This window comes from Mytilus edulis, chromosome 3, assembly GCF_963676685.1.
Source record: "Mytilus edulis chromosome 3, xbMytEdul2.2, whole genome shotgun sequence".
Classification (NCBI taxonomy): Eukaryota; Metazoa; Mollusca; class Bivalvia; order Mytilida; family Mytilidae; genus Mytilus; species Mytilus edulis.
In genome coordinates, this window is record NC_092346.1 from 103,931,146 (window position 1) to 103,951,888 (window position 20,743).

General features: G+C 31.8%; 1 protein-coding gene across 34 annotated transcripts in view; it reads right to left on the reverse strand.

Moving 5' to 3' along the window:
* Window positions 1–20,743, reverse strand: part of LOC139514704 (peripheral plasma membrane protein CASK-like) — a 181,863-nt gene that overhangs the window by 101,279 nt on the left and 59,841 nt on the right. For 22 of the 34 annotated variants that reach the window (XM_071304264.1, XM_071304248.1, XM_071304263.1 and 19 more), the window contains 6 exons: window positions 14,381–14,458; window positions 11,495–11,670; window positions 9,004–9,060; window positions 4,492–4,667; window positions 3,728–3,847; window positions 2,086–2,166 (listed from right to left, as the gene is read on the reverse strand). In XM_071304264.1, coding sequence (XP_071160365.1) covers window positions 2,086–2,166; window positions 3,728–3,847; window positions 4,492–4,667; window positions 9,004–9,060; window positions 11,495–11,670; window positions 14,381–14,458 — 688 coding nt within the window. The remainder of the gene's footprint in view (window positions 1–2,085; window positions 2,167–3,727; window positions 3,848–4,491; window positions 4,668–9,003; window positions 9,061–11,494; window positions 11,671–14,380; window positions 14,459–20,743) is intronic. The other 12 variants (XM_071304269.1, XM_071304256.1, XM_071304268.1 and 9 more) reach the window with 1 other exon arrangement.

A 20,743-nucleotide genomic window follows, 5' to 3' on the forward strand; every position in this document is an offset into this window, starting at 1 on the left:
ATCAACAAGGCATAATATATATTAAGATTTCCATTCTAATCAATTTTAGACAAAAGAGGGAAAAAAAGGACAAAAGACTCAATTTGCCAGGTTACAAAAAAATGTCATAATGTAAAACAGTCTATAATGAACATTTAAAAATATAGAAATGTCATTTGAAAATTTGGAAAATATTTCTTTTAACACCTCCATACAGGGAACTGCAAAACTTCAATAAGTGTGAAAACAGTCTGTAAAGTGTCAAGAATCTTGGTATAAATCTGCAGGATAAGTTGATTACCGGGACAATAACTCCTTTGTGGGTTTCCAATTAAAAAGAATTAGGACTTGACCTGTTTGTTATTTTTCACCAAATCAAATTTGTTCTAATCATTTTAGTTTTTGAAACATCAGGAAACAAGAATCTGTCCATAGTACATGGATGCCCCACTCGCACTATCATTTTCTATGTTAAGTGGACCATGAAATTGGGCTGAAAAATCTAATTTGGCATTAAAATTAGAAAGATTATATCATAGGGAACATGTTTACTAAGTTTCAGGTTGATTGTACTTCAACTTCATCCAAAACTACCTTGACCAAAAACTTTAACCTGAAACTTGCACTATTGTTTTCTATGTTCAGTGGACCATGAAATTGGGGTAAAAACTCTAATTTGGCATTACAATTCGAAATATCATATCATAGGGAACATAAAAACTAAGTTTCAAATTGATTGGACTTCAACTTCATCCAAAACTACCTTGACCAAAAACTTTAACCTGAAGTGGTACGAACGGACAGACGAACAGATGAACGAACGAATGGATGCACAGACCAGAAAACATAATGCCCATCTACTATCGTAGGTGGGGCATAAAAAAAGTTTACTTTAAATGCCAATTGTTTGCAAAAGCTCACATTGCCTTTTAGCAAGGTGAGCTAAAATGGGAACATGCTCCTCAAACACACCATCATAGCATTTACATAATTTCAATCTATGATGTGTGCAATCAATCTTTCTGTGAAGTTTCAGGAATCTAGCATTACACAAAATAGGTACTCACTTCAACTCATCACCCCCTTCTCCACAAAATATTACCATAGAATTAGAAAGTTAAGCATGTTGTGCAGCTCAGCCTCTCTCCCTCCCAAAAACATTCTGTGTTCACAAAATATATTTGTAAAGGGGCATTAAACTAGAACAGTAAAAGTGATGCCACCAAAACTCTAACTTGATCAGCTTGATCTGTGTTTTGTGGTAACAAGCATTGTGTATAAATTTCATAATATTTAGATGAGACAAACTAAATTTAGAGAACGGAAATGAAAAATTAGGCAATTTTTCATTTAAAAAGAGGCATAACTCTAGAATGGTAAAATTCAAACTTGATCTGTGTTTTGTGGAAATGAGCGTTGTGTATAAGTTTAATGACATTTGGTTGAGACCATCTAAATTTAGAGAATGGAAACAAAAAAATCAGCAATTTTCTATTTGTAAATAGGCATAACTCTAGAATGGTGAAATTCCAATTAAATTACCATTGAAATTATGCCTATTTAACAAAATACACTAGGATCCCAAGTCTTGAAAAGTATGGACAAATTCTTCAAGCAATCTCATAATGGCAGGTGCTTTGCAATCCTTCTGTGAAATTTCATGGATCTAGGTTAAAAATTGTGCAAGTTGATTACAAATAACTGGTGCATCTTTGTGTGTTGATGAAAAATGGTAATTTTATATACTTTCTCTGAGCAGTTTACAGATCTCCTATGGTTAGATTATAAGCTTTCAATTCAATTCAAAATTTGGACCCATTATAAACAATGGATTGTTGACTTGGAGCCAGATTGACTTGCTAAAAAAAGTTTTCTTTTGTAAAGTCATCTAAAATCAATTTAAAAAATGATTTTCAAGAGAAAAATACTAAAAATCATGAACATTTCAGTATCGCTTTTAACAGTTGTAAGAGGAGCTACTGATTCTTGGTATGTTCCTTCAGCTTATGTTAAATATATGTAGCTTATAAAACACTTACTTTGGAAAAAAATCCCCTTATTAAGTCTATAAAGGTATACTGAACAAAATCAGGAATACCAGTTTACCTTTAATTTTCTTCTTGCATTAAACTTTTTTAATTCTTCTACTGTTTCTTGCAAGTGAACTTTTGGAATCCTACTTCTATCCTATAAAACAAAATATAAACTTGATGTTGAATCTGACTAGTTTGACCTATCATACAGCAGATTACTAGTTATATAATAGTTCATGTTACATGTTTGTATTTCTAGTGTTTTAGTCTTACCACAAGTAAAGGGGAAGTTTTTACACATGAAAAACTGGTTAATGTGTTATGTTTTACTGTCCAGTATTTTTGGTGATTCCTATTGTTTTTTTTTTTATGTATTATGAAGGATGATAATGAATAATATGTATAAAATACTGTAAACCAACTAGTTTTAGCAAGTAAAAAATTACGCGAATATGTGAAACTAGGATTCATTCTTATCATCATCATCAAGGTAATTTTGAGAAATGACATTGGCTAGAAAGTTAAAACGCGTAATAAAGAATCCGCGAAAAATAAGTTGGTTTACAGTACACCATTGTGGCTCCTGTGTATATGCATCATTGAAGCTTGATTCCAAACACAGTGATTATTTTTAAAAACAATGAAAATACATATATTTTTATTTTTTTCCATCTGATGAGTTAAGCCTTTTTCAACTGATTTTTATAGTTCGTTCTTATGTTGTACTGTTATACCACTGCCCCAGGTTAGGGGAGGGTTGGGATCCCGCTAACATATTTAACCCTGTCACATTATTTATGTATGTGCCTGTCCCAAGTCAGGAGCCTGTAATTCAGTGGTTGTCGTTTGTTTATGTGTTACATATTTGTTTTTCGTTCATATTTTTTCATAAATAAGGTCGTTAGTTTTCTCGTTTGAATTGTTTTACATTGTCTTATCGGGGCCTATTATAGCTGACTATGCGGTATGGGCTTTGCTCATTGTTGAAGGCCGTACGGTGACCTATAGTTGTTAATGTCTGTGTCATTTTGGTCTTTTGTGGATAGTTGTCTCATTGGCAATCATACCACATCTTCTTTTTTATATATACATTTGAAACTTAAACTTTAGGTTTACAGTGAATATTGGTGAAGTAATTTATTGCTAGAAAAATTAAGATTCATAAAAGAAAGAAAATCTTTAGAATTTAAGGACAGAGTGATTATGAGTTCCCTAGTTCATCACAAATGTTATTTTTCCTTCTTGCTATAAAACAGCAAAAATATAATAATTAAAGTTTGTTTTCAGAGAACATTTTTAGTCAATAGTATATTCATACGTGACAGTAACTGGTCCTTGTAACAACTTATATCAAAATCAGACTAGTGACTCCTTTTTGTTGTAACAGATTTGATAGCCTTATTGTGACAAAATGAAATAAGTCAATTAGGTGTATAACTTCCCACCTCCGATCCAACGATGTTATACATTGTATAACCTCCCCCTCCTAATATATCCACCAACATTATATATACAGTACTAGTGTTGACCCCCCTTCTAATCCACCAATGTTTTGAATACAGTGTATAACCTCCACCTCCAACATTTTTAATACATTGTATAATCTCTACCTTTATCCAAAGATGTTGTAAAGCTTCCTGTATTGTAATTATTTATACGACCCCCCTCCCCCCCTTTTCCCATCTGAAATGTTGTATACATTGTTTAACCTCTACCTTTATCCAAGGATGTTGTAAAGCTTCCTCTATTGTAATTCTGTCGTTAGGGTTAACATCCAACAATTTACTGAGCAAATCTTTGGCGGGATTGGATATTGTCATCCAATGTTTTCTTAGCTGTAATAGAAGGCATAAATAAATGATAAAACATTAGCTGAAATATAAGTCATAATAAATGAAAGAACAATAAGTGAGTAAGGTATAATACCAAAAGCCCAAACATTCATAAAGAATAAGCCATCCTTCACAAAATTGTTCTACATTTCCAAATTAATTGATGACATAACTTATAAAATTGAGAATGGAAATGGGGAATATGTCAAAGAGACAACAACTCAACCAAAGAGAAGCTATTTTTAACTTATCTTCTTTGATGAGTAAAGCTCCTTCTAAATTTAACAGTATCCAGCGAGAAACACAAAGTGATCAGATGGACAAAAGATGGTACAATCAATTGGTACATAAATGGCAAGCTTACACATTTTATGATATTTAGCAAGTGGAACTGATATCAACAAAAGGCTGTCAGAGTGACAGCAAACCAGAATTTCCCGTAGAGGTCTAAACCATGAACAGTTGAGCAAGTATCGACACAACATAGGTTTGTTTGTTTTTTGTTTTTTGTTTATTCTTTTTTTTTTCATTTTTAAATTTGTACAATACAACAATCCTTGGGATCAGATTTATTTCTAGATTGAAAAATTTTGGAAAAATTTTGAAGTTGCGCAATGGTCTATTCAAGATCCTAAGAATGAACTTACATGATATTTTCCTTGAACAATTTGATGAAAAAGATTGTCTTTGGTTCCTACATATGGTGGATAGCCACCCAGCAGTATGAACATCATGATGCCACACCCCCACATATCTACTGGTTTCCCATACGGCTGTCGGTTCACAATCTCTGGAGCCATGAACTGGGGTGTACCTATTCTACCTGCAAAATAAGTCAGATTTCATATGTATTTCACTTTTATTCAAAATTAATATTACAAAGATATAAGCATAAATACTGAAAGATTATAAATAGTCCTTAAATCTGATGAACAACCTAACCTGGAAACAATAAACATGATTTTTCAATCACTTATCTGAGACATAAACTGTTTATATATGTAATACATCTGATTTCTTTCTCTGTTCTCTGGGCACCCATGTCATTCATAATATTATAATACAGTGTTGAAAACATATTTTATTGATACACTTCATTTGTTCTTGCCCTTTATATGCATGAAATCTTTCCAAATTGATATAAACAAATAGCTACAATTATCATCTATTTACATTTCTGCTCTTATTTCACAGTTCCAACTTTTAATAAATGTTTAAAAAAAGATACAATACTGAAATAAGAAAACTATGGGATGGATGTCAATGAGACAAAAAAGGTTATGAAATCTTTAAATTTATATTGATAAATATATCATGAAGGAATATTGTGAACAGGAGTGTTGGGATATTCAAAGATATTTGAAAGTTATATTTTATTGAACAGAAACCATAGCAGCAGTTAAGATGTCAGCAGACATTTGGTATTTCACTGGTCATTCAGTTCTACGACAAAAGTTGCAGGCTCGATAAAAAAAATTTCACATTAGGGACTATATTCATAGAAGTAAATCAAACTGTCCCAGACAATAAGACAAGATTTTGTACTTTTATATCTTATCTATATAAATTCCATTAGGTTTTAGGTCCTGTATATTAATAATTCATATCTATAGAGTTATCAACACCTTAAACTCTTTATTCATATTTACATATTATAAATTTTTCATGCAGAATTTAATTAATAAATTTCCCTAGCTGAAACTTGTATAATTTGTTATGAGATAAGTTTTACTGCCTGACTGATATCCTACACATATCTTCCCCAAATCATCCTAACTGTCAGCAGTTGTAATATCAATTAATTACAATAATTGTATTTTGTAACTGCTGGCAGTACCTAAATATTGTTATTTTCCAATTAAATTCTCTTAGAAATTAGATTTTCAGAAAAATCATCAAATATATCGTTCATTTCAGTTGGACTATGTAATGAACACTTCATGCTGCTTGTTAAGACTGACGGTTATTACACGTTTTATTGGGTAATCGTGAGAAAATTGGATACTCCAAATCGTGATGGATGCCGGATATTGAAAACATGATAGAATTGTTCATTCGTGTAGAAATTTGGCGACCACTTCACTGTGCTACTCAAAAGTACTCTCCTTTTCTTTCCATCAACAAAGTCTGTAATAAAATGCATTTTACCTTCTTTTACAGATGTCGTATTTTATAGAAATATACTACTTGAGTTGTCTGAAAGTCAAAATCAAATCTTCAATGCTTTAAGGCATTTATTAGTAATGCACTCTTGAACAAAGCAATTGTCTGAGAACTGATTGTCTTTATTACTAAAATAAGAATTTATAGAGGGCTAAGTAGACTTGAACAATAGTCAACTCTTATTTATAACAAGGAAAACACAAATATGAAATCTAATTTAAGGTACAAATAAGGTATGAATAATAATATAAATAAAGAGCCTGCGTAGCTCATCTGCTTCTTCAACAATAACCATTTTTGTAAAAAAAATATCATTGAAAGGGCAATAACTCTATAAAGAGTTGATAGATAATTTCAGTCACAATATTTGTACTAGATACCATTAGGATCATTCACCCCAAGTTTAATAGAAATTAGTTATGTTATTTTAGAAGAGAAGATCTAGAAAGCTTTTATGACAATGACAGTGGAAGCCAAGTGATGGCATTATACGAAACCAAGAACTCTGTGTACGCTTTTTATATTTGTAGGACTCAAATCTATGGCAGGAGTCAGTTTCACAAAATATCTTCCGATATAGACAGATCGTAGGTACATGACTTAGGATCTATCATAGTCGTAAGTGTTTTTGTGAAGCCGACCCCAGATTCCTAATCTATGGCAAATATGACGTTTCAAATGCCAAACAAATCATATATCAAATCTATGGCAGATTTTTGTTTTCTCCAAATCTATGATCATCTATGGCAAATTTAGGAATTACGTAATTTTGCAGGAAAAAGAGTAAAATATAACATCACAATAAAATAACACCATATAAGAAGTTGTTGTCTCTAGCAAAGTTGTTCGCTCTTCCAAATTTCTTGACGTCCTGTGTTTAAAATACTCCAGAAAACCCTTTCCACTTCCCTCTAGAACAATTTACCGATGATTAAAGGAAGATGTGATCTTTTATCCATCAGAGGGACAATAGTTTTGTGATGTACCATTTGAGTTCCGCTACCAGGTATTTTGGGATGTAAATATATGCATCTTTTAATTCATTTATATGTTTTGGAGTTTAGTATGAAGTCCATTTTCGCTACAACTACAACACATTTTTGTTTAGGGTCCAGCTGAAGCCAACCTCTTAGTAAGGGGTTTTCTCGTTGTATTGGAGACCCATTGGTGGCCTTAGGCCATTTTCTGCTCTATGGTCGGGTTGTTGTCTCTTTGACATATTCCCCATTTCCCTTCTCAATTTTATCTACCATATTATCAACTGGTTTGCTTTCTATTTCTGATCGCAAGTCAAAATTTTTAGCTTTTCTTGCTGTCCTAAGGGTATTTCTACGAAAGTTTATTAGAGTTGGGAGGATAACATTTGTCCATTTCCTTTTGATACTATATTGCATTGTACAATTTAATAAGTGTCATGTTTTTAATCTAATTCTCATTGATTCATAGTATGGAACATGAAAAATATATGACTTTTATAAGATAATCTAATATCTACCATATCATATCAATGTACTATATTTAGAGATGTCTTTTTATTCAAGTTAATTGTTCAATTTCAATCCTTAAACATTGTACTTATTTTTTAATTGAATTCATGTAAATTTCTGTTAGAGTTTCATTCTTTTCTTACAGGAGAAAATTGATTTACACCATATGAAAAAACAAATCAAAAATATGTCAATTCAATTTTTGTAACACTCCCCAAATCTATCCTGAAAGAAGTAAAGTCAGCAATGCAATTTCAAACTTAATATTAAAGTAAAAATGATAGAAAATACAATACTGTATCACAAATGAATATGTCTGTTACAATAATTTACCAGCCATGGGTGGTAAAGGACTTTTTTTTAATATGGTCTTTTGTCTTTTGGTCGTATGCTCCCCTTGTGTGTGGGTTTGATTATTTGCTGAGTGAACCCAAACACTTGAAAATTGGTATTTGCTGCTTCTAAACTGAGCACAGCATTTAGGCTCAAGAGCACAGCATTGGTTGCCTCAGTCACAAGAGCACAGCATTGGTTGCCTCAGTCAGAATAATGTGTCTGGGAACTACTACCTAGTGAACCCCAGCTTGTCTTCTTGTACAGAGTTCATAATTTACATAGTCCTGTTCTGATGTGCATGTAATATTTGTACCTAAATATTAAACACCAATTACTCATCATCAGCTAATGTTGGCAGCCATTTTATTTATAAAGGGGGATTCAATGAATTTCAATCAAACTGAATTTTGTCTTTTAAGATAGATAATAGAAGCAAAAGGGTATTTAATATATAAGTTATCAATAATATGGCCCTGAAAGACATACTCAAATACATGCACATTGCCACACAGTACACTTATGCCATTTTGCAGAATGGTCCAAAAACAGCAATCATATTTAATCCTTGGTGAGTATTAGTAAGGAAACATATTAAATTTTATAGGATTTGTCTAAAAGTGCTAATCATTAGTATGTAACAAACTATGTGATTAACTAATGGTTAAAAAAAACAAGCATATTTGTTTAACCAAAGGAGACTGGCATGCAAATACTAGAAAAAGAACTGAATCTGTACAGATATATTTATTTTTGGAATACAAAAAATGATTTTTTGAAAGGTTTGCAAATGTTTTTCAGACAGGTAGGAGCAGATTTTGATATAAACTACTAGTATCTATGCACCAGTTTATAAATTGATTGACCATAAATGTAAAGAGTTTAAAAATCTTCTCTAATTTTTATTATAGCAGTTATAGAGTAAAATAATTATGACACAAGTTAATGTTGAAATCGCGCTTAAAGCCTTTTCTGTATTTTACTCATCTGTCTTTTCCAGATCAATACACTTCCCTACCCAACCCCACCCACCCTTTTTCCAAAAAATAAAATTATTCTATCTTTTTTTAAAACGTTGAGGAAAGTTTTGTGTTGAAATGTTCCATTATTGCCTAACCCATAGTATAAGCCATGCCATATAAAATGATCTATACAGTTAGTAATGTTAGGTCTTACCGACATAATCAGGTCTCAAATCAACCCAAGGATCCAATCCATAAAGAATAGGCTCCTCTGTAACACAATAACATGCTTTTTACAACATCAAACAAATAACAAGCAAAGAAACAACAAAACAAAATGGGAAAACATATCTACAAAACGAAACAGATTATATGGAGTGCATTTCTAAACTGAGTGTATTCTAAAACTAACACACTTTAACCATTTATCTTTTGTTGTTGTATGTTGGGAAAAAGGGGGGGGGGTTAAAATAAGTTGTTTCATTCCAAATAACTTGATAATTTTATGTCAAATTCCATATTTCAAACACTGTTATTACAGAATTTCTAAAAAAAAAGCCTTCAAAGGCTCAATAAAATTCACAGGTAAAAATTTATACAGGTTCACCCCCTAGATGTTGTATGCCAACTTCATTGAGGTTGCAATAGATACTAGTGAAAAACAGGTTGTCATCGTACAACATCTCCTTATTTTTATATAAATAAAACTAAATGTGATCTCGCAAGAAGTGAGAAGTACAAAATAAGAAATTTACTTTTACTCAAATATAAAAATATAATTTTACAACAGAGAGGACAACACCAAACACTAATGTTATACATACACTAGCAAATAAATATTTAAAACAAAAGTATACTCTAAATTATTATTAGCCGTCAAATATCCATTTGCCATTACTATTCATTGTATATTTCCCAACAAAAACTTGTTATATTGTTATTCTATTAATCTGTTCTTAGTTTTTTATGTTTCATGAATGAAATGATTTTGTGTGTTTAAATGTGGAATTATCTTTTCATCCTATTTATTCTCAATCCAGATTACATTATCTAGACCCCAGAGAATTAATTACGATAGCCACTCAGTAAAAACCAGATTTAAAGCTACCCGCTTGGATAGTGAAATTAATTTGTATTCCAGACAAACCAACATAATACAAGCTTTTGTCTTAGAGGATAAACACAGTGTCTTAATATTGGCTGAAAATCAAGGTTTATTTTCCTTATTGTCTGTTTCAAGACTTCAATCATCATTATAAAGTTAAATGGCCCAATAAACTGTCTACCATGCAATGCACTACTCCCTCACTCAGACTTAATTTGGTTTTACTTCCATGAAGCCAAAAGCAGGAGTTGATCCACTCAAATGTCTTCCCTATCAGCAATGCATGGATACTAATACACAACAACTATTCCAAAAGTCAAGGAACTATAAACATAGACATTTCCAAATTATAATCGATTCTATCGTAGTTTTCTACATTATTGGCCTAAATTTCAGTGTTATAAACCTAATTCAAAATCAGGTTAGGGCCAAATGACAATTGCTCAAACTATAACAAACCTATTTCATTCTGCAAATTGTTCAAAATATTTGACCTTGAAGATGTCATTTGACCATGTATGAAGTTAAAAAAATGTATCCCAATCTCTTCTTGAACCTCTCATTAATTATTCAAATGTTTTCTAGTTTTTTAAAGGGAAATGATTGGGGAATGTGTCCAAGGGACACAAATAATGCCCCCCCCCCCTTTTGCATATAATGATGTAAAGGGACATAAGTCAAGAATGATAGAAGTAATGCCACCATATACTTTATCAGGTGGTAATAAGGTATTGCTATTAGTGTTTGGAAGACCAACCAAAACACAAAAACCTAACATTGACCAATGACCCATGAAAAAGAGGTCAAGGTCAGATGTTACCTAACACCTTATCTGAAGGACACAAATTGCAAAACATATATTGACATTTTTTGCCAGAATTCAAAAACAATTTCCACACCAAGAGTCCTTGGAATCTTTTATGATAGATTTCAACAATACAAGTCCCAATTGCCCCAACAATCTGTATTAAATAGATGTGGACATTAACCAGAATCCATATCAAATCTTAATTACTTCAAAACCTGTTGCTTGCTACTTCAAATAGAAGTTTTCTAAATGTATGTTTCAAGGTTTTAAAAGCCCTACAGATAAATGTTTTAATTGTTAGTTTGTGAAAGTAAACACCATGCTAATGTTAAAATTATTGTGAACGGGAAAAGAAAGCACCATGCAAGACATAATCCATATTCTAAAAGTTTAGTTTTTCCTTTCTTTTTTTCCCTTCTTATAAATTATTTACTTATCTTTTTTATGCCTAAATAAATGTGGAAAAATAAATTTCTTTCCAAACTGTGTGCCCATGGCAACAGTACTGGTAAATAATTGTAATCTATGTAGAAATTCAATGTAAAAAGCTCCTCTCACTTTAATTTGTTTATTTACATTTCTTCAAGTCCACTTATTATATAATACACTATGGACAGGAGTTGACATTTCTATCAAAGCAAGTCATGTTTTCTGGTATTTTCCTTTTCTATCATGTGTCCTTTTTTCTGGAACCATGATTATCAGGTGGCTTTCAACCATATTTGATACAAAAAAAAAAACTGAATTCCATGACTTTGATTGAACTTTTACTTAATTTTCATTTTTATATACCTCCTGATAGCTCTCCAGATTCAGGTAGCTGTATAGCAACACCAAAACCACCAAGTTTAACTGGCGCTGAGTTTTCTTTGGATGCCAACAAGACACAATGTGGCTTGAGGTCCCGATGAATGATATTGTTAGCATGGCAGTATCGTACAGCTTCCAGTATCTGACGCAGATAATGACTACAATAGACAGCATATACAAAATAATCAGTTTCAATAATTACGTAAGAATAGCTCAATATTAGTTTTCTAATCCATTATAAACAACAGTTGTTTTGCTTAGCGAGAGAAGTGTTGTCTTTACAGATGCTAAATAACATTGCCTTAAGGACTTGGTTTTAAACTATCTATCAGTTACATGTACTTTCTTAAGATTATCTTGAGCTTTTTTTAATGTTCATTCATCATTAGAAATTCTTTTTATACAAATGAAAGGACAGACAGTTACAGAAGGGCCCTGTTCTTTAAACAGATTTTAAAATATGTAATCTTACTTTTTTTGTATTACAAAATATAATCAGTTTGATATTAGTTCACTTCATCAAAACATTTTTGCTACCATCCATTCTAGTAGATGGCTTACACCTCGAAGCTCCTCTGTATCATTAATGAATTAAATGATAAATGCATTCTCACCATAGTAATAATCACTTCAGTTTCTAACGTTCTTACACTACTCTTATAAAATAAAACTGCTATTGCAAGATAAATTGTAACATAATATAAGTTTCAATAGGATTATTTCAAGAACTTAGTGACACATAATTCACAATTGATCATGATGAAAATAATATCTTCATATGAAGATACTTTAACATTATAAATGATATCGTTAGTTGTATTTCAATGATAATATCAGCAATATATGGTTAGATGGCTTCAAATTAAGAAACTGTTGTCAATTAATAGCTTAGTGCAAGAGAATGGTAAATTAAAGGAGCAAGAATTAAATTGCTCTCAAAGTGACTTAAAGATAATATAGAAAAACACTAGTACATGTAGAAGTTGTGACCCAATATATATATATAATTTTTTTTAATCTGAAATCTGTCCTAAGGACTATCCAATTTAACAAGAAAAGCAGTAAACCTCATTTTGATTTTGTCTGTGATTTTGTCCTTTGATTTGACCTAAGAGACTAAACAAATATGAAGCAATTATAGAAGTTTGATATTTTGTTGGTTTTAAGCTTTATCAATGCCTGAGAAGTCATCTATTGTATGATTGAACATCATAAGTCAATAATTGTTTCATGTAACCTTAATAGCTCACACTCCAAAGCCATTTGTCTTGTTTTTACTGTAAAAGGGCTACTATTGTTGAAGTCTAACATATGGATATTCTAACATTGGCACATTTTTATTTACAAAGACAGATTCAGTTAAATAAATATTTTTCATCTATCCTATAAAGGTTATTTTTTTATATGTAATTTGATCATAATTTTTTACTACCATCTACCAAAATACTTTAAGGTTAAATAGAGACATCTTTTGTTTTAGAATAAGGTCAGAGTAAACTGTCAATTTCTTTTCTAAATCATTTCCTAGATTTACAATTAAATGATTTGTCAGATGATGGACCTTCCTATTATTTGTGACTGAATCATTCCATAATGCATGATGACCTTGAGTTAAGGAGTACACTATAAAAATTTCTTTGATGTGAATAAAAGGAGACCTGAGATAGATTTTATATCTGAACTTCTATATTACATGTCAGGTGGCAAGCTTAATTCCCAAATGGAGTTATTTCAAAGAGGAGCCACCAGATATAAGTCCATGGACAGGATCATTAATATACTATATCCATCAACAACTGCTTTTCCAAAAAAGGTTAATTGTCGAGTTGTTTTCTGTTTCTATTTACGAGATGTTTGTATGAACTCATTAGTAACCTGACATCTCCTGATGTTTGTTAATGCTTATTCTCTCTCTGTTGTAACTTCACATCAAATCAATGGAGAATTTCAAATTCTTAAAAGGCCAAGTGAAGTTCCTCTAAAAGGTTCTGTCAACATTGTATCATAAAATCTTACAAATTGAGAGTTTGTTTGTTTGTTTGTGGCAGCTAAAAGATTTCAATGATGATAAATACTGGTTACAAATGAACTAAAAGGTTAAATGTTAAGTTTATTGGGATCTTAGATAACTCCAACACTATACTTAAGCTCATTTGTAGTAAAGTCACAAAACAATAATCACAATATGGTATTATGAGAGGCATATTTCCATATTTTAAATTCATTGTCAATATCTTCTTTTTTTTCTTTATTGTTGTATAAAAAGGATTATCATGTGTTTCATTGCAATATAAAAAGCTTTTATTCAGACATTTTATTGTATTGTAAAACATAGCGCTAAGTTTTCTTTATAATTAACAATATTTATCACAGCATGGACCATGTTGCTTGATCTTATGTGTATAGTTTTGTTGTTTGTTTTTTTGTAGTTTCTATTTTTGGCCATGGTGTAGTGTATTTATTGGCCTTTTGAATTTGCAATCACTAAATGAGACCTAACTAGAATTCTGTTCTTACTATGATCAACATGACAGATACAACATCTGAAGCAGGATCTGTTCAACCTTCTGGAATACCTTAAATTATCACCACTTTAAGGAGGGGGGTTGGGGAGTTCAGCCTTTATATAGATGCTTGAAGATGTGGTATGAGTACCAATGAGACAACTCTCCATCCAAATAACAATTTATAAAAGTAAACCATTATGGGTCAAGGTACAGCCTTCAGTTTTTTAATAGTGTTTTGTAGACTGCTGTTTGTCTTTTTCTTCAGTGTTTTGTTGGTTTGTTCCTTCCCACAATATCCATGAAAATTAGTATTAGTATTCTTGGAATAATTTTACCATTATGAAAGAAAATGTAATATTACCTGGAAACTGCTTCACTGTATACAAAACCAAGTGATGCTCTTTTAACTATCTCAAAACAAAGGTCAGCTCCATCCATACTGAAATAGACAAACAAATTATTACATATCATGCTTATCCATTGTGTTTTCAATAAAATTTAAAATTAAGAATGGACTTTCGTCTCTTTGAGATATTCTCAATTATAAACCATGTAAATGAGGTCAAGGTCAGAAGAACCCTGAAAAATAGATCTATCCTCAAAAACTTGAAATCAAGCAATGATTCATGATCCGGCGAACCTTGCAAGATGGATATGTACACCTTATCATCATTCCATACAAAGTTGCTTACAGTATCTGAGATACTAACAACCGACTTAAAAAACTAAGAAAACTTAGCCTTGATCACTGTTCGATGTAATGGTTAGGTTTACAATTGCAGACATGTAGACCTTGCATGGTCTGATTTGCTCTGCAAGTTACTATTAATTGGAGTGGAAAGGAAAAAAAAACATTCACTTTTAAAACATGGTGGTCTTAGGTAAATTATACAAGAGTCTTTTTTGTCCTTTTTAAAAAATAACAAATCTACTACCTCTATAACACTTTCTCACTGACTACAATCAATGCTGTATAAGTCATAAATGAACTTTCTAAACTATGTAATTCTAGAATATTTGATTAAACATTTGCTCTACACAAGGAAAAACTAATGATGAGTGGAATCAAAGTGCTGTCCCCAAAAATGCACTAAGAAAACAAAGTCACTAACCTTGTCACAAGTTGTGTAAGATTTAATTTTTAGTATTTGTTTATCTGGAGGTAGTTAATGATTATTAATAATTTGATGACCTTGAGGACATTAGTATCAGCAGTAACAATTACCTACACAGTAGGCTGTTAACAAAAGTAAATTGTATTAGATCAACATAAGGATGCTTTACAATCTATTCTTCACCCACATACAAATTCTGTTCTAAAAAACATCTAGACCTCCTGCATAGAGTTTATTACACTGGCTTAACTCATACCAGGAAACTCCTGAGTTACAACCAATAAGAATAATAGTAAAATTTGAAGAAATATGTCTAACATTTCATTCATACAAGAGAAGCTATAAACTTCTGCATTCATTTCTCATTTCATTACTTAATAAAAGATTGCTATGCTTACAAAAGATATTCATTAGTAGTTTACTGTCAACTCAATTATTCTAATTATTCCTCCAACTAATATAATAGCATAACTTATCTCATTTCTCAATTGTTGGAGAGAAAAAACAAGAGTACACAAAAGCTAATAAGTTTTGCTTGCAATACTAACCATGATTGATTCTATGTTGATAGTCCTAAAGAGGATGTATTACTACAACTTGTACAAGTATAACAAAAACTTATCATTATCAGTAAGCCAAGAAAATGAGGTAAAGGTCAGATAAACCAAGCCAGACAGACATGTACACCTTAAAATCATTTCATCCACCAAATAAAAAAAAGTTGACCTATTGCTTTTAGTGTTAGCAATACAGACCAAAAACAATAAAACTTATCATTGAATAATATACAGTGAGAAATGAGGTCAAGGTCAGATGAAATCTGCCAAACTGATATGTACACTGTAAAAAATCTTTCCGTTTACCAAGTATAGTTTTCATATTACTCTAGTACTTGTTATTAATTTTCATAAACTAAAATTCAATAAAACTAAGGAAAATCTAGGCTCGTTATAACATGATATCCAGATTATATTTATCTATAATAAATGAAGGGAGGATAATACAAATTTATATTTTATCTGATTTAGTGCACACATCCACACTTCACAAATCTGTATGACAGAAAGCCAGTGGTCAGGCATATTGATTTATAAGTATCATCATTAATCGAATGTAGAAAAGTGACCACTTAACTCCAATATCTTACAACATAACCCAGTCAAATCACATCAGAACCATTGTATATAGAACAGACAGAGATCAACAAAATCTTAAATGTAAGAAATAAAAGCAAGCAGCAATGTTGATAGTTTGGTATTTATACAGGGAATAAAATAAAGATAGGGGAATTATAAATGATATCACACCACAAAATCTTAATAAGTAATGGCAGATCATCAATATATTGGTCAGTCCATTGCTATTTGTCAGTATTGATTTGCAGACATTATATGTTTTCACAACTGTACAAAACAAGAATGTGTCCTCAGTACACGAATGCCCCACTCGCACTATCATTTTCCATGTTCAGTGGACCGTGAAATTGGGGTAAAAACTCTAATTTGGCATTAAAATTAGAAAGATCATATCATAGGGGACATGTGTACTAAGTTTGAAGTCGATTGGACTTAAACTTCATCAAAAACTACCTTGACCAAAAACTTTAACCTGAAGCGGGACAGACGGACGGACAGACGGACGGACGAACGAACAGACGGACGGACGGACGGACGGACGCACAGACCAGAAAACATAATGCCCCTCTACTATCGTAGGTGGGGCATAAAAATATCCATCTATTTTCATAGGTATTAAATGATTATTGTAAGCAGTAGGTCAACTATAGGGTTTATGAAATGATTGTAAAGTGAACATGTTAGTAAGATTTCATCAAATTACAATTGACCAATTTTAGACAAACTACAGAGTTCTTCCCCTTTACAGCCATGTGAAAATCAAATGCTGTGATGATACACATGTTTATAGTGTAGAAGTGATAGGTAAGAGAGTAAATACAAATTGTGATATGTAAAACAATGGGAACCTGTTTTTTGGACTAAATAAATGAAGAATGTGTCCATATAATGTCACAGCATGCATACAACATTATAGAGGTAAAAGTGACTCTATCCAAATTCAAACTTGATTAGAGTTATGTGGTAATAAGAAGTGTGTATAAGTTTCATTACCTTGAATGTTAAGGTGACAAAAACTTAAGTTAGAAAATGAAAGTTTTCCAATTGTAAAGGGGCATAATTCTAGAACAGTAAAAGTAAATTTCTAACTTGATCTATTGTATTGTGGTATAATAAGCATCATGAGTAAGATTCATAACGTTTAGTTAAGGCAAAGTAAAGTAAAGAGAATGGAATAAAAAATTCAGCATTTTTTTCATTTGTAAAGAGGAATAATTCTAGAACAGTAAAAGTGGGGTCTTCCAAATTCAAAGTTGATCTGTGTTTTGTGGTAATTAAGCATTTTGTGTAAGTTTTATATCATTTGGTTGAAGCAAACTAAAATAAAGGAAAGGAAACCAATTTCAGGACATACGGACATACAGACAGACAAGGGTAAAACTTAATGCCCCCTATGCTACGACAAGGGCATAAATAATTCTATTCATATTATTTTTCTGGATTCTAGCAAGGTTTTGTTTTGAAAATTTAACTTTCAAAGGTCTGTATCTTGAAAAGGCTAATAGAATCTTAATAGAAAGAAAATTAGACTGTGAGTACAAGAATTTGCAAGTGGAGCCCACTGAAAAATTACTTACAAATGGGCAAGGGCTTCAACATTTTTTTTTTTATAAAATTTGCAAACAAACAAACATCACAAATTTTCATTCAATCAAATACAACACGTAACAGTTCAATTCCTTTGCAAAACATGTAGGATTAAAATGAAACATGGCTCGATTTCCCCCCAATCATGTTTCATATCTACATAAAATACAATTTTATATAAAAACATAAGATTTCTGAAAGAACACAATAATTACACAATCTTACCTTAAACTGTCCTTTCTATAAAATTCCTCATCAATATCAATAGGGGGAGGAGTTTCCAATTAAAAGTAACTTATCAATCTCCTGAGTTGGGCAACATATTAACATTATAAACTCTAACATCAATCCACTGAGAACTGTTTTATCAAATACGAATAAATAGAGAAACAATGCAGTCTACTGATTACTGAGTGTACTAAGTGAAACACATGATTATTTGCAAAAATGCTTACTTTGAAAAACAGACAAAAGCTCCAGGGCTTTCCCCCTCAAATTGAAATTCCCTAATAATGAAAGCAGTACTACCATGACACTATTTTTACCAGTAATCTTTAATATAATTATCAGTAATATGATTCCAAGATGCCATAAACCCATTGTTCAAAAGTAGTAAGGCAGAATTTTCAGGAGGTTTTTCAACTATCATTGGCCTTATGCAAATCAAGAAGGAATCACATTTTCTCTACTTTTAATCAATTTACTGGCAAATTTAGTCCCAGAGGACTAATAGCATAAGTTACATTCAAGACACAACCAATACATTGAAAGATATATGATGTGAAGACTGTCAAGGAAAACAGTGGACAATGTTATGAGACTGGTACTCAATAAATTAATGGAATAGTTCACTCAGTATCTATTGTAGGAAGAATGTGGACAGATAAATTAATTGATACAACTTTTTTTCAATACGAGATAAAAGCTTTACTGTAACATGTTAACAAGGTAGGAATCGTACAACAAAGGTTATGTTGTTTGACAGACCACTATTACAGACATGATCAATGACAAGGTAGGAATCGTACAACAAAGGTTATGTTGTTTGACAGACCACTATTACCGACATGATCAATGACAAGGTAGGAATCGTACAACAAAGGTTATGTTGTTTGACAGACCACTATTACAGACATGATCAATGACAAGGTAGGAATCGTACAACAAAGGTTATGTTGTTTGACAGACCAATATTACAGACATGATCAATGACAAGGTCACAACGTAAAGAGGAGTGTTTTTGTAAATATAGATTCCACCCCTACATCGAGTGTAATATGATATTATCCACTCGAGACAGTTAAATTTTCAAATTTAAAACGTGAGGCTCGCAGAGCGTTTTAAATATTTAAAATTAAAACTGTCGAGAGTGGATAAATATCGTTTAGCACAAACTTTGGTGATGGAATCTGTTTCTCTAATGAATTTTAGACGATATGCAGACACTCTTATTCCTTCTTTTCGAACGACCTGCAAAAAGATGTGTTCTTTCAATGCGACGTCATCATACATAGTCGCCTTTTTTCATGATGTCACAATAGGAGTTTCGGAGGAAAGCAAGAAAATTTGAAGAATTAGAGAAATATAGAATCTTCCATTGCATCGAGTGTGATACGATATTTATCCACTCGAGACAATTAAATTTTCAAATTTAAAACGCGAGGCTCGATGAGCGTTTTAAATATTTAAAATTTAAATGTCGAGAGTGAATAAATATCGTATTACATGAGATAGGTGGTAGAATCTGTTTCTCTAATGATTTTCAAACAATATGCAGGCAAACGTATTCTTTCTTTTCAAATGATCTGCAAAAAGATGTGTTCTTTCTATGTGACGTCATCAGGCATGGTCGCCTTTTTTCAAGCCGTCACAATAGGAAATTCAGAGGAAAGCAGGGAAATTCAACATCATAGTCCGATTTTAACCAATGAAGAACTGAGATCAAACGAACCACACGTTGATTAAATTTTTTTATACAATGGGTGCAGAAAGGGATAAATTGACGAAGAATTAGAGAAATGGTTTTACGTCAAAACTGCTAATATCAGGAGTAGTTTGTAATAGATTATCCTCTCAAACTTTCCTATTTTATTTGCTTTGCTTTTCTACAAAATGTACTAATTAACAATTAAAAGTTATCTTTAAAATTTTCAATCACAGTAAAGAACATGACTAAAATTCAGACCTTTGGAATATTGTGAATCAAAGAACCTTAATCAGTGAGGATTGACCGATTGGGTGTTGGTGTTCAACATCTCAATTGCAAAAACATGGCCACCAGTTTTTATTGGTGGAGGAAGCCAGAGTATCCATTATAGAGTCATCCACTGGTGCGCCACAGAAAAAACTGTCAATCCCAGTCAATGAAATAAAGGCAACAGTAGTATACAGCTGTTCAATAGTCATGAACAGATTAAGCGAAAACAAACCCAGGTCACAAACCAACCAAGGGAAACACATCAACGAGATGAGGTATACAACTGAACAACAGAAACACTGAACTGCTACAAAAACAATCAGCAACATATATAGAAACAGACTATTTGATAAGATTAATTAAGATTGAAGTTTTTTTTAAAGCTCCTGTCACAGTGTGGTTAAAACTCACATGAGTGGAGAGTTGTCTCATTGGCAATCATACCACATCTTTTTTTTTATATTGACAACCTTAGTGCTGACAGGGTAGTGATAACTACTTAGACCACTAGCCCACTATGGCCCACTTAACAAATGGTGATTCTCAAAATAGAAATGTCATTGTTATACAAAAAACATAATGAAATGAGATATACAATATGAGGCCTACGTGTGTATGCAATCATTTAAATGTACTTTGCTCTATGGTCGGGTGGTTGTCGCTTTGACATATTCACCATTTCCTTTCTC